The 14,938-nt window shown below is 33.8% G+C and overlaps 2 protein-coding genes across 7 annotated transcripts in view; both read right to left on the bottom strand.

The window, feature by feature from the left end:
* Positions 1 to 14,938, bottom strand: part of LOC133201196 (dedicator of cytokinesis protein 1-like) — a 65,951-nt gene that overhangs the window by 5,989 nt on the left and 45,024 nt on the right. For 3 of the 6 annotated variants that reach the window (XM_061336987.1, XM_061336986.1, XM_061336984.1), the window contains exons 46-51: positions 12,430 to 12,561; positions 10,901 to 11,016; positions 10,633 to 10,656; positions 3,093 to 3,336; positions 997 to 1,126; positions 465 to 598 (exon numbers count right to left, since the gene is read on the bottom strand). In XM_061336987.1, the coding sequence (XP_061192971.1) occupies positions 465 to 598; positions 997 to 1,126; positions 3,093 to 3,336; positions 10,633 to 10,656; positions 10,901 to 11,016; positions 12,430 to 12,561 (780 nt within the window). Of the gene's footprint in view, positions 1 to 464; positions 599 to 996; positions 1,127 to 3,092; positions 3,337 to 8,586; positions 8,859 to 10,632; positions 10,657 to 10,900; positions 11,017 to 12,429; positions 12,562 to 14,938 lie in introns of those variants that run through there. The other 3 variants (XM_061336985.1, XM_061336989.1, XM_061336990.1) reach the window with 3 other exon arrangements.
* The window catches only part of LOC133201198 (transmembrane protein 127-like), a 66,400-nt gene that overhangs the window by 39,776 nt on the left and 11,686 nt on the right, over positions 1 to 14,938 (bottom strand). The window lies entirely within an intron of this gene.

Raw genomic sequence — 14,938 nt, 5'->3', positions numbered from 1 at the left:
ACCTTGACCCTACTTTTGACCTTGGGTAATTTTTGACAGACTTCTGATCAAATTAATTAGCTTCAATTAATGTACATGATGTTTCACAAAATTATTTTACAATCATTGTATGTTTATCTAAGAAGATCAAGATCAGAAAGAAGTGGTTAATATGTAAAATGATACCAGCTGAAATGTCACTCATCTTCTTTCTTGTAATATATTGAACGGTGATTTATATTTATGTATAATAAAGTATGAATTACAGAAACTACATATGATTACATGAGCTTAATTGTTTTCCAAGTTCCCTTATGCATCTATTTACAGCAAAGATTCACAATATGATAAATTGAATATAAGTTTGCAGGCATAGCTGTCACAGTGCTGTGATCTTCGCACCAAATTTCTCAAGTTTCTGAATGATGTCCATTGCCTTCATTCAAACTGGCCGTGGACCCCCGTAAGAAGCGGAGTAAACTAACCTTGGATTTACGATTGCCACTATTAGAGCGAGTGTGTGATGGGGATGATGAGATTTCTACATTACTGTAGTCAGAAAATGTTGTCTTCTCTGGGAGGGGTGGTGTGGGCACTTCATCCCCCTGCTCTGAATCCTCTGTGAAGAAAATATATAAATCAAGAAACATCAGTCTACAAAACAGAAATTTCAACAAAGTACTGAATGCAGATGTTGTCAGAATGAGATTGGTGAAGATCCCATCATGAGCTAATGGACATGTATATTCATTTTTCCTCATATATTCGGTAAAGAAAAACAAGGTTTCAAATGATTATCATCTATTATCATTCTTAAAGTATCACTTCATCTTTTTAAAGGTTAATTTTTTTTCGTATCATCACTTAACAAGAATAAAGTCCCCCCCTTTTCTTTTATACAAAGTGCACTTACACTGCTCATCACAAACTGAGGCAAATACTATTGATACATGAATATCGTGTTTATCTTACATTTGTGTTTAGGTGACAAACCCTGAAAAAGGAAACATAACTAACCAATGGTGGATGAAGTGTTGGATACTAAGCTTGAATTACTTGTGCTGTTCATCATTGGTGTCAACAACTGGAAGCTATTGGGACGACTCAGTCGCCGCTGCTCATCTCGGAGTGGTCTTCTAGGAGTCAGCTGTTAAAAAAGAATGTCTGATATTTACAACCAGGAGTTTAAAACAATTAATACTCATACTGCAGATTCATTAATATATATGTGGAATTTTGAGAAGCTGCTTGGCACCATTCCTGAACAAAAATTACTTGCTTATACAGTAAAGCTTGTCTAATCAGGACAATACTAGTAATTTGTCAAATTAAACAACATTCTGGTTTATACAACATTATTATTATTATTTTTTTTTTTTTTACAAATGAGTTTACTGAGAGGAAGTTAAAGTTAACATTGCAATAGGAAAGACTTCAGATTACACAATATCCATATTAGACAAGTTTTACTGTATTTTTATATTGCTTAAATATGCATAAAAACAAGTTCCCATTTTTCTCATATACACAAATACCAAATATTTTTCTGAGATCACTACCTAATATAAGTAGAAGAGGGGGGATCTGGAGCTATTTCTGGATTGTGTTTTGAGGTGTGCACACACTGAAAATTATAACTTAAGCAAACCATGCAAGTTACACATCCAAATATATTATACAATATGTTAAATAAACTTTAAAAAAAAGTTAAAAAGTGTTTCATTATGAAAAAGAATTTTTTTCTAATTTGTAGAGAAAAAAACCCCTGACATCTTGTTAAGCTATTTTCTGTATTTATTTTGCTCAATTTTCTAATGCATTTTCCAAAAGAAAAAATTAATTTCTGAAAAGCTCAATATTTTTGATAATATATCCACTGAAATGTAATATACTCATCAAAGACACTAATCTTTAAAAGATTAATAACTCAAATTACAGAATTATATAAGTATATATATATATATATATATATATATATATATATATATATATATATATATATATATAAAGAAAAATTAAAGCACAATGCATGCACAACATCTTAAAACAACAATATACATGCCAAGTTTTAGTTATGAAGTATAAATGGCGCTATGCTGTATAGGTGGTCCATGAATAATCTGCCTAAGATGTCAAACTGCAGTATGCAATTTTTTTAAACATAAGAATCCTGTTCAAGGATTTTTTAAATGGATCAAGTTTAGGATTAGACTTTGAGCATAGTGACTTTCATTGCAATTTGTTCCCACTAATCAGCAATTGAAAAATCAGAATTCTAAAATATTCAAAGAAGTAGACGGCCTTAATGTCTATGCCAAGCAGTCTTTTTATCAGTCCCATACACATCTAACTTCATACCTAAAGATGTGCTAATTGCAGTACCGCATCAATACCGACTATCTGTGAATTGCAGTATTTACATCAATACCAACCTTGTGCTCAACGTAAGCTAACCAAAGCCAAAAACATCCTTACCAAAACCAGATCTTGTTTTTGAATTTCAGAAGATATTTCTAATACTTTTGCCTATCCCTTCCCACTAAATGACCTTATTCTGCAAAAATAAATTACTATCTATTTAGATGTAGATAAGAATGCTTGATATTATGTACATTAAATTCTACTGTTCAAATGTATGCAGCCTTTGACCTTTGAAAACTAGGCTTCCTCTACTGGTGTAAAACAGATATGAATGTTTTATATTTTACACCTCATCACACCTGTAATCATGCACATGCTGATTCACATGCAGATAAGCCATCTTCCCTTGCAACTTCATTGCTAAATATGACCTTTGATCACAACAAATATCAATTTTCTTTTCTATATGGTGGATTTTGCACATCCAATGTTTAAATCTTCATTAAATCATAATCATATCATCCATGATTCTACTGTCAGCTGATTAAGGAAATACATGTGCATGGAACACATGATCATTAACATTTTAAAGCAAATTTTTTTTTCATAATTTCTAAATCTTGGAGATGTCTATTTGATCTTGTTGACAAGTAAAATATCAATAATAATTTAGTTCATGATTATGTAGACTACACTGAAAAGCAAAAATAATGTAACAAAAATTCAGAACTGAAAATAAAACCACAACATGCCTGCTCAGTTAACTCAATAGGTGCTTCGAGGGAATTTCTATTGCTCCCCCCTCCTTCACTACTCGAGTGGTCAGATAAATTAGCCGTGGAGGCCACTGATGTACGTTTTTGACTAAATGGATTTTTCCTGCCCATTACTGTAGGTCTCATAGGAGTTGTGGGGGTGGTTTTATCCGGCTTGACGAATACAGAGGGGGACCGACCAGCGGGGGAAATCTTCAAGTTCGGAACAGCATATGAGGCTCTGAAAGTAAAATCCATAAGAAAGAATAAACAATATTAAATAACAAAGAGGTGAGTGCATTTTATTTTCACATATATTTTTTCAAAAATATAAATAAGTACAAAGCAAAGCAATTCTTAAACATCAAGGTAGGAGCATTTGGATTATTCAACTTAAATATGATTATTTAACCGTCAAGTACAATATTCATAAAACACAGTAAAACTAACTTTCACATGCAATTGGTTAATCTATAAAAATGCAGTATGGAGGTCATAAGCATGTACTCAATTAATTTACATAGTAAATATAGTTAAATAACTCTAAATTACTACACAAAACTAATATTTATTGCATTAAGATTACACCTGTTTCCTTATCTCACACATAACTGGTACTCACAGCAAAGCACTGACTGCCCGGTGCTTACAGCACAGCACTGACTGGTGCTTACAGCACAGCACTGACTGGTGCTCACAGCACAGCTCTGATTGGTGCTTACAGCACAGCACCGACTGATGCTTACAGCACAGCACTGACTGGTGCTTACAGCACAGCACTGACTGGTGCTTATAGCACAGCACTGACTGGTGCTCACAGCACAGCTCTGATTGGTGCTTACAGCACAGCACCGACTGATGCTTACAGCACAGCACTGACTGGTACTCACAGCATAGCACTGACTGTTGCTCACAGCACAGCACTGACTGGTGCTTACAGCACAGACTGACTGGTGCTCAAAGCACAGCACTGACTGGTGCTCAGAGTGCCCAAAAACAAACTTTTATGAAAACCAATGTCTTTGGCATATTGCACAAACAAATCATATAAAAATCATAATTTATTGCAAATGTTTTGTTTAGGAAAATGTCAAAATATTACTTATTCTTCTTTCAATTATAGGTCATTCTAATGCACATGATGTCATGATAGAGAGAAGATGACAGAGAAAAATCAAGACTGTTTGATCTAAACTTATTGTAACACATCGTTGCGAGCCTAAGCTTATGTGTCCAAATCTTATTTCCACAAATCTGTGGCTACCTACTGCAAAATTCAAATCAAACAAGTAACTCTTTTCAGACTATGCATACAAAATCTGCATCCAAACCCCTGCTGCTTTGTAAGAGCACCTCTGTTCTCCAGGATCTATCTTATTTTTATTAACAAATCTGCCACAAAGAGCAAATATGATTTCATTATGGGTGCCACATGTAAATGTACCCCAAATTGCTACACAGTGATTTCATTGGTCAAAATAAATCTGATGTCACTTAATATTCAGTGATTCATTCAAAAGATCAATCAAATTTTGCAGTAGGCAGCCATGGGTTTGCAGAAATAGAATGGACACAAAACCTGTGGCTTGCGATGATGATTGTAACACAAATACTACCTCTGAGAAATATTTTTAATCGTGATTATCCTTTAAGATGCCTCAACAATAAGAGTATCAAACAATGCAAAATAGACCATTAATAATTTCTTTTTGAAACATGCTGTCAATTAGACTTGGAAGAACAAATCAAAAAGGAAATGTGTGTTAAAGACACAGGTTGCTTGTTTTCTTATTTAAGTTCTTAAGAAATTATAAAATGTTGGGAACATGTATAAAATCTTCCTCATCATGAAATTGTTTATATATAAATTTAATATATGATTTTAATATTATTTTTGTTTAACCATATATCACACAAAAGAACAAGAATCCTAGATTTCTAAGCCTCAGAGTCTGTAGCTTAATTGCAAGTCACACACAGATAATGCTCAAAAGTTATAGAACTTAATTACTGACCATACATGTATATCAATCAATCATACAAAATGTAAATTATAACCCTAACCATCAGTGACAAATCAACTACTAGCACTCACAAACCATATTACATGTATATTCATTACATTTCTGCCTTTCATGCTCATGCCCTAAGGTCATACTCCAAGGATAATACTATACATCACTGCACATAATATTTTGGTCATTTAAAATCTCCTAAAAAGTTCACAAATTGAAATTTCATCATTAATTGCTGACCTTAATCAATTCATGGTGCACCAAATGCACATCCCTAAAATTACAGTAGTTGTGGATGAATGAAATGTCATGTACATACATGTATTAATGTAGCAAAAAAAAAAAGAAGGAAGGAAGGATTGGATGCTGCCACAATACCTCATCTAGTATATTTACATTGACCTCATCATCTCAAAATGCACAAGTGTTGGAAAAGGGGGGGGGGGGGAATACAGCTACACTGCAAATAATGTAGTTACTCGCTATCACAACACTGCATTGGCCCCTTGATTATTATGAATGCAGAAATTTTTAAAGGTACATTTACATTCAACATTTTATGAGACAGAGTCTACCCTCTGTATGCAACACTTAAAGCTCATCAAGTTTTATGAGTTTGTCCTATATACATTGTGTAATCACAAACTGCCAATACAATTCCAGACCCCTCCTCTTTTGCTTTCAAATAGGTAAAAAATGCATAAAAACTCTATGTGGAATGCATTTCCATATGGAGTGTTTCTATTCAAAAAGGTGACAGATAGCATATCAGAGAATAATACATGAAGTGAATTGTGTATGGATTATTATTATGACCTATACATGCACATTATTAAAAATAATAGAATGAAATGAAATATCAAAAGCCTACAGTATCCACACATGTGCAAGAGAACAGCTGTGAGCAAAGAAATGTGATCTATAAATTTTTAGCAAATCCCTGTGATTTACTTGTCAGTGTGTCGGGAGGGCGTACATATACTTCATTTATATTTACATTTTTTCTCTGTTATTATGTCCACCAGTCCTAGTGGTAGGGCATTAGCTTTGTGATCGAGAGGACAGGGTTCAATTCTCGTTCACCTCGCCGCATCAAACCTAAGACGTAAACATAGGTAGTGACTGTCCTTTACCAAGTGCCCGGCATTAGAAGTGAAAGTCACAGGTCTTTCAGACGAGACCTTAAAAACCGAGGTCCTGTGTCATGGAAGGTGTTGGCACAATAAAGAACCCTCACTGTTCAATGGCCCTGAGGGCCAAATAAAGGTCTATATTTGAAGCCCTTCTTCAGCATACAGTGACATCTCTATATGAGTGAAAAAATCTCAAATGGGATGTTAAACAACAACAATCAATCTGTTATTATGTTTTTGTTCTGGCTACTGTTCAACAAGTTCAGATTTTATTCAAAAAGAATGTCTGCTAGTTGAGAGTACTTTCATGGCTTTGTCATTTCTTGCACAGAAAGTACAGGGAAGAAGATGTCTATGTCTGCTTCTGCCATCATGATGTCTTCAAACAGTCATTAATAATTTCCCCTTGTTATAGGGTGTGGCACTTCAATTTAGTAATGAATTTTCTTTCCACCGCTGCATGTTAAATTTGTTTAAAAATACAAAGAGGACTATATTCGGTAATGACCAATATCTGCCCCCCAAATCAATCATTGATGGAGAAATCTAAATTTATTTTGTAAACTTGGGTGGAAGGGGGGGGGGGGGTATCTGCAGACTTGAGAGCATTACCTATTTTCATCAGCCATGATGTCATATGTTAAATATGAGGTCAAGAAGATGACTTAAATTCAAATTTTCAATGATTTTCAGAGAAGAAATGTATTTTATATTAATATTTGATTAAAAGTCATCAAGCGCAGGTCTGCCCCAGCTCTATCTTTTGATATAATGAGTAGAATTATAATATCAATCAAATATGTGAAAATTGTTCTGGAACAAGCTTGTGCTCAGTAAATTCTATACTCAAAATTGAACAAATTTTGTCCATTTTGTCCTTAGTCTTCAAAATAACTGAAAATTCAAATAGTTTGTGATGTCAAAGAAACACACAATGAAGATTATCTACTTCCAAATTAAAATAATTTTTGTCATTTAAGAATTTTCATATAAATTCAATTGTGTACAATTCCAGAGATTTTTAAAATTTGCCTTTTTGGGAGGCAAAAATATGCTTTTACCGTACATAGTTCTTTACAGAACAAAGAGAACAGAGGGGTATGTGGTATCTTTTCAACAACATAAGCACACTTGAGCTTTGTTGTGTTAAATAATCATCAATTTACACATTTTCTTTATGACCCCACCTATATACCTTTATAGCATGTGAAGCTTACTGCATATTTAGCAAAAGCTCATACTTACGTTAACTTATCACAGCAAAAAGGCTACAAACTCTGACAGTGATAATCCAAAGAGATGTGATTGGGGTTTATACATATTGTCCCAATCAAATGTGCAAACTATATAATGAAGCTAATGCATCATTCTATATTAACTATACTTTCTCATGCTATTAGTATAGATTCACTGTCTATAACATTGTTAGTAACGCACCCTCCCCCTAACAACAAAAGCTGTAAGGAGGCTGTATGTTATTGCAGGTCTTTTTCATCTGTCTGTCCACACAATTTCTCTTAATGAAGTTGTAGATTCCTTTGAATTGCATAAGGAGAGATATATTACATTGCAAGTTGGACATATTAAAAAATTGGATGCTGCATTCTTTCTTTTCAATCTCTGTCAATAATGATATCCCAGAAAGTTAGGAATGGTTTCCATTGAAAAATTGTGCATGAATAAGCCCTTAGACAAAGAACTAAGAAGAAGAGTACATTTGATGCAGACCCAATTACAGCTGATAATGGACTTTTTGATGTCAGCTATACTTTTATGAGTGTCTTTCAGTTAAATAATTTAAAACCTTTTTAAAAAAAAATCTAAGACTTAACTTTGCAAGTTCAGTAATGTGCAATTATACATTTAGCATATTTGTACATTTATGCTACATCATAAAAGCATTCATGCCCCCTTCCCTTCCAATTTTACAGGACTTTCAAGGCATAAACATCTCACTGCAATAAATTTATATCAAGTGTTTATATTTCCATATTGACAAAATACAAGGAAACATTTAGAAAAGCAGAGAGAAACAGTATGATAATTTTCTTTTAACATAATGATGCCCACTTTGATGTTAAATGAACAATTTTCTTCCTTTTATTTGCTTTATACCGCCATTGCTTGTCACAGGTAAATATTCAGGGAAATAATCATAAGTTAGAGAAATATAAATCTTAAATTATAAACTACAGCACAGATGTTAGCTTATATGGTGATTTGACAAACTCTGATGGAAAATATTGACAATGTAAAAAGTTAGCAGATGACAGACAGATGCTAAATACTTTTTGATCAGCAAAGCTTCAAATGACTTTAAATATCTCGGGTGAGCTTATTATCTCGGGTGAGCTACAACTGATTAAGCATAATGGATTAAAATTGAATTAATATGGCAAAAAGTTTCAATATATCATCAATCATGAGCTTCAGTTTCTTGAATGTCTTCTTCTATCACACTGTTTACATAAAAGTTAGTAAAACGAGGACTTTTAAGGGAGGGAAAACTAGAGGAGCGAATCAGAGAGCTTTTTCTATCACTGTCAGATTTGTTTGAGCTCCTTGTTTGCTGTTCATGCTTGTCTGAGCGACCTGATTGGGTTTCATTTACTGTCCTGCAATTGCCAGAAGTTAAAAATTAATTATTCAAAATGCAATTATACAATACAAAAGACCCATGGGCCACAACACTCACATGAGTTAATCATGTCATACTCAAAACTGTGTAATCTTTGACCCTGTTTTCTTGGCCTGAACCCCTCGTATTACCCGACATTGACCTAAGTGCCATGTTGAAAACAAAGTAATTTGTAGAATGCATTTCAGTGATTAATTGTAGCCTTGCTTTTCAAATATTAAGTCTTTTCACCATTTTGTTTTTTTTAAATGAACGGACTTGATTGTCCCCTTATCCCATATGTATAATGTGGGAATGAAAGAAGATTTTTCACAATATACCATGCTTGCATCATTAATATGTTACATTGTGGGCAGCTTTGTTGTTCTTGAGAAACCGTGTGGACATAGATGAACTTTTTAAAGAGGATTTGAATCATGCGCATATACAGTTTGCCTGCAAGATTTACAGGAGTAAACAAATGGATGTGCTTTACTGCATTCTCAATGTATGAACGATTTTGCTCTACCTCAGACCTTTAAACCAGAATATATTATTTTTAAAACTTAATTAGAATGTTCATTAACTGTTTATGCCCATGCATCCATTTTAAGGCAAGATGTCATGAACTAAGGAGGATCATTTAAGACATGGCGTATTTCCAACTATGAGAAACAGAGATTTTAAAGAAAGCTCTTTAGATATCTCAATCATGCAAACATGCTGTCTGCAGGAATATATTAGAAGAAATCAGACTCCCCCCCCCCCCCTCCCCCATGTGAACTTTCACTTGACAATTTTTTCTGTAACTTATTAAATGAGATTTATGAACTGCCATAATAAAACTTGCTTCAAGACATAGGATCCTCAAAAAATTTAATCCTCAAAATTTGTCTGTATGAAGTTGTCACAACCTTCATACCAAATATAATGTCTATTTTTCAAAACTATTTAGTCACAAAGACCATCTAAATTTATCTCAGCTGATGGCATCCACTTTTTTTAAAATTAGAATTGAAGATACCGAGGGTTATCTCATGTCTCAATGATAACAGGAGAGATGCTGGTGAGCTCATCTCATGTCTCAAAAATAACAGGAGAGATACTGATGAACTCATCTCATCTCTCAAAGATAACAGGAGAGATACTAATGAACTCATCTCGTTTCTCAAAGAAAACAGAAGAGATACTGATGAGCTTAACTCATGTCTCAGAGATAACAGGAGAGATATTTAAAAGCAATTTCTTTGTCTGGGATATAACAGGAGAGATACTGAGGAATTCATCTTGTATCTCAAAGATAACAGGGAGAGATACTAAAGAGCTCATCTCATATCTCAGAGAAGCTGAAGAGCTCATCTCATGTCTCATAGATAAGGGCAAGAAAGCTCATCTTGTGTCTCACAGATAACAGGAGAGATACTGAAGAGCAATTTCTTTGTCTCAGAGAAAACAGGAGAGATACAGAGGAACTCATGTCTCAAATAGAACAGGGGGGGGGGGGGGGGTCTAAGATCCAGAAAAAATGCACAGGAACAGATCCAGTCTTTAATTTCTGATTTGGACGCTAGTATTCATGTACATCTTCAGCTTTGCTAATTTAATTTTATTGCTACAAATTCTGACATATATTCTATATTCTTCCAATAAATAATATCTAATATATAATAATGCAATATTTCTTTCTAACTAGGAAGTGAACAGAAGAAAATAACCAGATGTTAATAGATGCAAGCAAGATGAGGAATGAGAGAGTTTCACAACACAATTACCTGCGATGTACCACAGTTAGCCTTCTGTAAAGGTTATCGGATTGAAACAAAACACAGGGAAATAATTAGAACAGTGGGAGAAAATTCACAATAATACACCAAAACATGTAGTATTTCTAATTCCCCTGCTTTATTTTCCAAGCGTTTATGGTAATCTTGATATTTTGTTGTGTTTTCGTTGATTTTAAATTGAATACAAATATGCACACTGAATTCTCACATCTTCTCTCACAATCTCTTGGGGAAAAAAGTCTGATCAATAACTTACTCTGTCACTGTCTGGTTGTTGTTCATGGAAGTAAATGCTTGACTGAGTCGAGTGAGGCTTACAGCTGACATAGATTTATAACGCTTCAGTGTGGCAGTGTGATGTGCTTCTGGAAGCTATAATTAAAAATGATTCAATGCAGTCTGTCCTAGTTCTCATGGCTGTTCAACCCTAATGTAGTTTCTATTCAGTTACTAAAAAAGTTCTAAATTTATCTTTTATAAGGTAGTCAAATTATACAGCTGAAACAAATACTGAAAATCATCATTCAAGTAGTTCAATTTTTATTTTTTTTGGGGGGGGGGAGGGGGATTTAAAATATTTGTATTGACATATCATCAACAATCAAATCAAAACAGACTTCTGTAATTATCATGTATGGCTAAAGAAATATTTTTCAAATAAATAGACTGAACTAGAAATCTGACCAGTCAGCAAGGGCCCCGCCGAGGGGTAGAAATATAAGGGTGCAGATTAGGGGATGAGAATTTAACTTGATTACAAAAAATATATAAAGAAGAATAAGCAACAGCAACTGCTAAATATCCAACAACCTGTAAATAGTGTCCTTGTCCATAAGGCAGTAAAAAAACATCATATCTATAATAACTCAATTCAATGTATATTTAAAGAAGAATGAAGCATGTATTTTCTAAAATACCAGCCTTCAGTGAATGCAAATTTCACCTAGGCTTGACCTTAACTTCAAAACAAACATCAGTTGCAGACAAAGGTGTTAATTAATCTTAAAGTGACAGAAAGATAACCCTATAAAATTTTCTGCAACTAGCAAGATAATCAATCCCAGGGGATAAATTATACTGCTCTCTCAACCTTTTCTTCTAAGTTTACAATAAGAACTTTTTCAGCAATGATAGAATGAGGTTATTATCTGAATACCAGTGTTAAAATAAATAGTATTCTTGAATTTACATAAGGCAGAAAAAAAGAAAGAAAAAAGAAAAAGAAAAAATAATAATAATAATAAAGATATCTTTATCTATATCTTGTTTTTAGAATTCAATAAAATCATAACTCATTGTGTATTTTTCCAAAATAAAGTATGAACATTATTTAAATCAACATTTCAGAGAATGCAAACATCATTCAGAATTGCAGCCTTTCATAGTTTACAATAGGAACATTCTCAGCAGTTATCTCTCTTTGCCAATTCACTCTTATATAAAGTTAAGGAATCTACCCCACCACCCCAGCTCCAAACCAGATGACATAGAGAACCAAACTTAGCATCAAAATATGTCTTACTGCCTATTCAACCAACATACCAAATATGAACTTAATTGGTCAATCCTAAAAAAAGTTATTAGAAAAAAACAGAAAATTTGTGGACGGAAGAATGACAGACGGACAGACAGACGGACAGACAGACAGAGTGATTACTATAGGGCACCCGCAAATCCTTGCGGGGCCCTAATGAAAAGTATTTTATCCAAATAAAAAAATGCACAGATCGAGTAAGAAAAACTACTATAACATATACATGCTAAAATTTCAATACATTAACTTACATTGAGATTATACTCCTTGTGAATGAGTTTCAACATTTCACGGAATCTTTGTTCCATATGATCGTGGAAAGGCTTCAACTCTTCAGAAACTTTTCCCTTGTGTATATTTAATGCCTCTCGTAACAGCATGACCTATCAAACAAACAAAGTCCATCAAAACACAGTTACATATGCCTCATGAGTGAGACTCAAGTATTGTATTGTCCAAACTCTTGATAAATAGTCTTATTCACAAAATTTATGTCTCTCACTTAAGGACAGTAGGTTATTTGAGATACATGTATTATCCAAAAACCAATTTGTAACAATGTTGTATAGTTTGTAACTATGGCCTTTGACCCTTTAACCTCAAAATCAATAGGAGGTTTCCTAAATTAGAAAGAGGGAGAGAGAGAGAGAGAGAGAGTTGTTTCTATATGATTGCAAATACTCAAAGAAAACTAAGTAATCATCTGGAAACCATTTCATGTAATATATGAATTTCTCTGACCTTGGCCTTTGACAATAAAAGGGGTCTTCTTTAAGTCATAGGAAGTTATGAAATTTCATTGCAAAAGCTAATAGACTTTAAGAGATAACATCCAGAAACTAAAGTGTTATAGAAAGCTAGAATGACAAAGAGACAAACAGACTCAAATACATGTATCCCCTGTTCCAAAAAGCAGAGAACAAAAAAGTATCTTATTAACTTTGGAATGTGACACAGGGCTGAAATAACAGCATTATTGATCCATATACATAGGTTATAAGGACTTCTCTGTGTCAAGTATAATCTTCCAATGAAATTGGGGACAAATTTAACACTTTTTCCTGGGGTGACTATGAACTAGCCAATTGACCATTGGTCAAATCAATGTGTATTTCAGCCCCTAAATACCGTGCTAGTGGAAATTTTAGTGAGACAAAAATATAGCCCTAAAAACTGATATATATTTTTAGCGTGAAGTATTTTTAGTGATATTTTAATGTCAAGAGAGATAACTGTAACAACCAATATGGAATAAATTGTTAGTGATATTAAATTTTAGCGATATCAGAACTGTCGCTAATAATGCCAAAATTGAATCCTTGCTAAAGATTCTGCTTATACAGTACAGTGCATGGCCAGAGAAATTGACAGACCTGGTGATTCCTCTATACCCCTCAACCTTTGTTCATGAAACAAGTTTTATCATAGTCAATAATGAAACATAGATGATTATTAATCAGTATGACTTACTTGATTTTTGGTGACCTCCTTCAGTTTACAGACTATCAGTAGGACTTACTTGATTTTTGGTGACTTTCTTTAGTTTACAGACTATCAGTAGGACTTACTTGATTTTTGGTGACCTCCTTTAGTTTACAGACTATCAGTAGGACTTACTTGATTTTTGGTGACCTCCTTTAGTTTACAGACTATCAGTAGGACTTACTTGATTTTTGGTGACCTCCTTTAGTTTACAGACTATCAGTAGGACTTACTTGATTTTTGGTGACCTCCTTTAGTTTACAGACTATCAGTAGGACTTACTTGATTTTTGGTGACCTTCTTTAGTTTACAGACTATCAGTAGGACTTACTTGATTTTTGGTGACCTCCTTCAGTTTACAGACTATCAGTAGGACTTACTTGATTTTTGGTGACCTCCTTCAGTTTACAGACTATCAGTAGGACTTGCTTGATTTTTGGTGACCTCCTTTAGTTTACAGACTATCAGTAGGACTTACTTGATTTTTGGTGACCTCCTTTAGTTTACAGACTATCAGTAGGACTTACTTGATTTTTGGTGACCTCCTTTAGTTTACAGACTATCAGTAGGACTTACTTGATTTTTGGTGACCTCCTTCAGTTTACAGACTATCAGTAGGACTTGCTTGATTTTTGGTGACCTCAACCTTTGTTCATGAAACAAGTTTTATCATAGTCAATAATGAAACATAGATGATTATTAATCAATATGACTTACTTGATTTTTGGTGACCTCCTTCAGTTTACAGACTATCAGTAGGACTTACTTGATTTTTGGTGACTTCCTTTAGTTTACAGACTATCAGTAGGACTTACTTGATTTTTGGTGACCTCCTTTAGTTTACAGACTATCAGTAGGACTTACTTGATTTTTGGTGACCTCCTTTAGTTTACAGACTATCAGTAGGACTTACTTGATTTTTGGTGACCTCCTTCAGTTTACAGACTATCAGTAGGACTTACTTAATTTTTGGTGACCTCCTTCAGTTTACAGACTATCAGTAGGACTTGCTTGATTTTTGGTGACCTCCTTTAGTTTACAGACTATCAGTAGGACTTACTTGATTTTTGGTGACCTCCTTCAGTTTACAGACTATCAGTAGGACTTACTTGATTTTTGGTGACCTTCTTTAGTTTACAGACTATCAGTAGGACTTACTTGATTTTTGGTGACCTCCTTCAGTTTACAGACTTACTTGATTTTTGGTGACTTCCTTCAGTTTACAGACTATCAGTAGGACTTACTTGATTTTTGGTGACTTTCTTCAGTTTACAGACT

The sequence above is a fragment of the Saccostrea echinata genome, unplaced genomic scaffold (genome assembly GCF_033153115.1).
Source record: "Saccostrea echinata isolate AGI-Se365-2 ecotype Australia unplaced genomic scaffold, CSIRO_AGI_Sech_v1 ptg000042l, whole genome shotgun sequence".
Taxonomy (NCBI): Eukaryota; Metazoa; Mollusca; class Bivalvia; order Ostreida; family Ostreidae; genus Saccostrea; species Saccostrea echinata.
The sequence above is the reverse complement of the archived record's forward strand: the minus strand, read 5'-3'. Positions and strand labels throughout refer to the sequence as shown.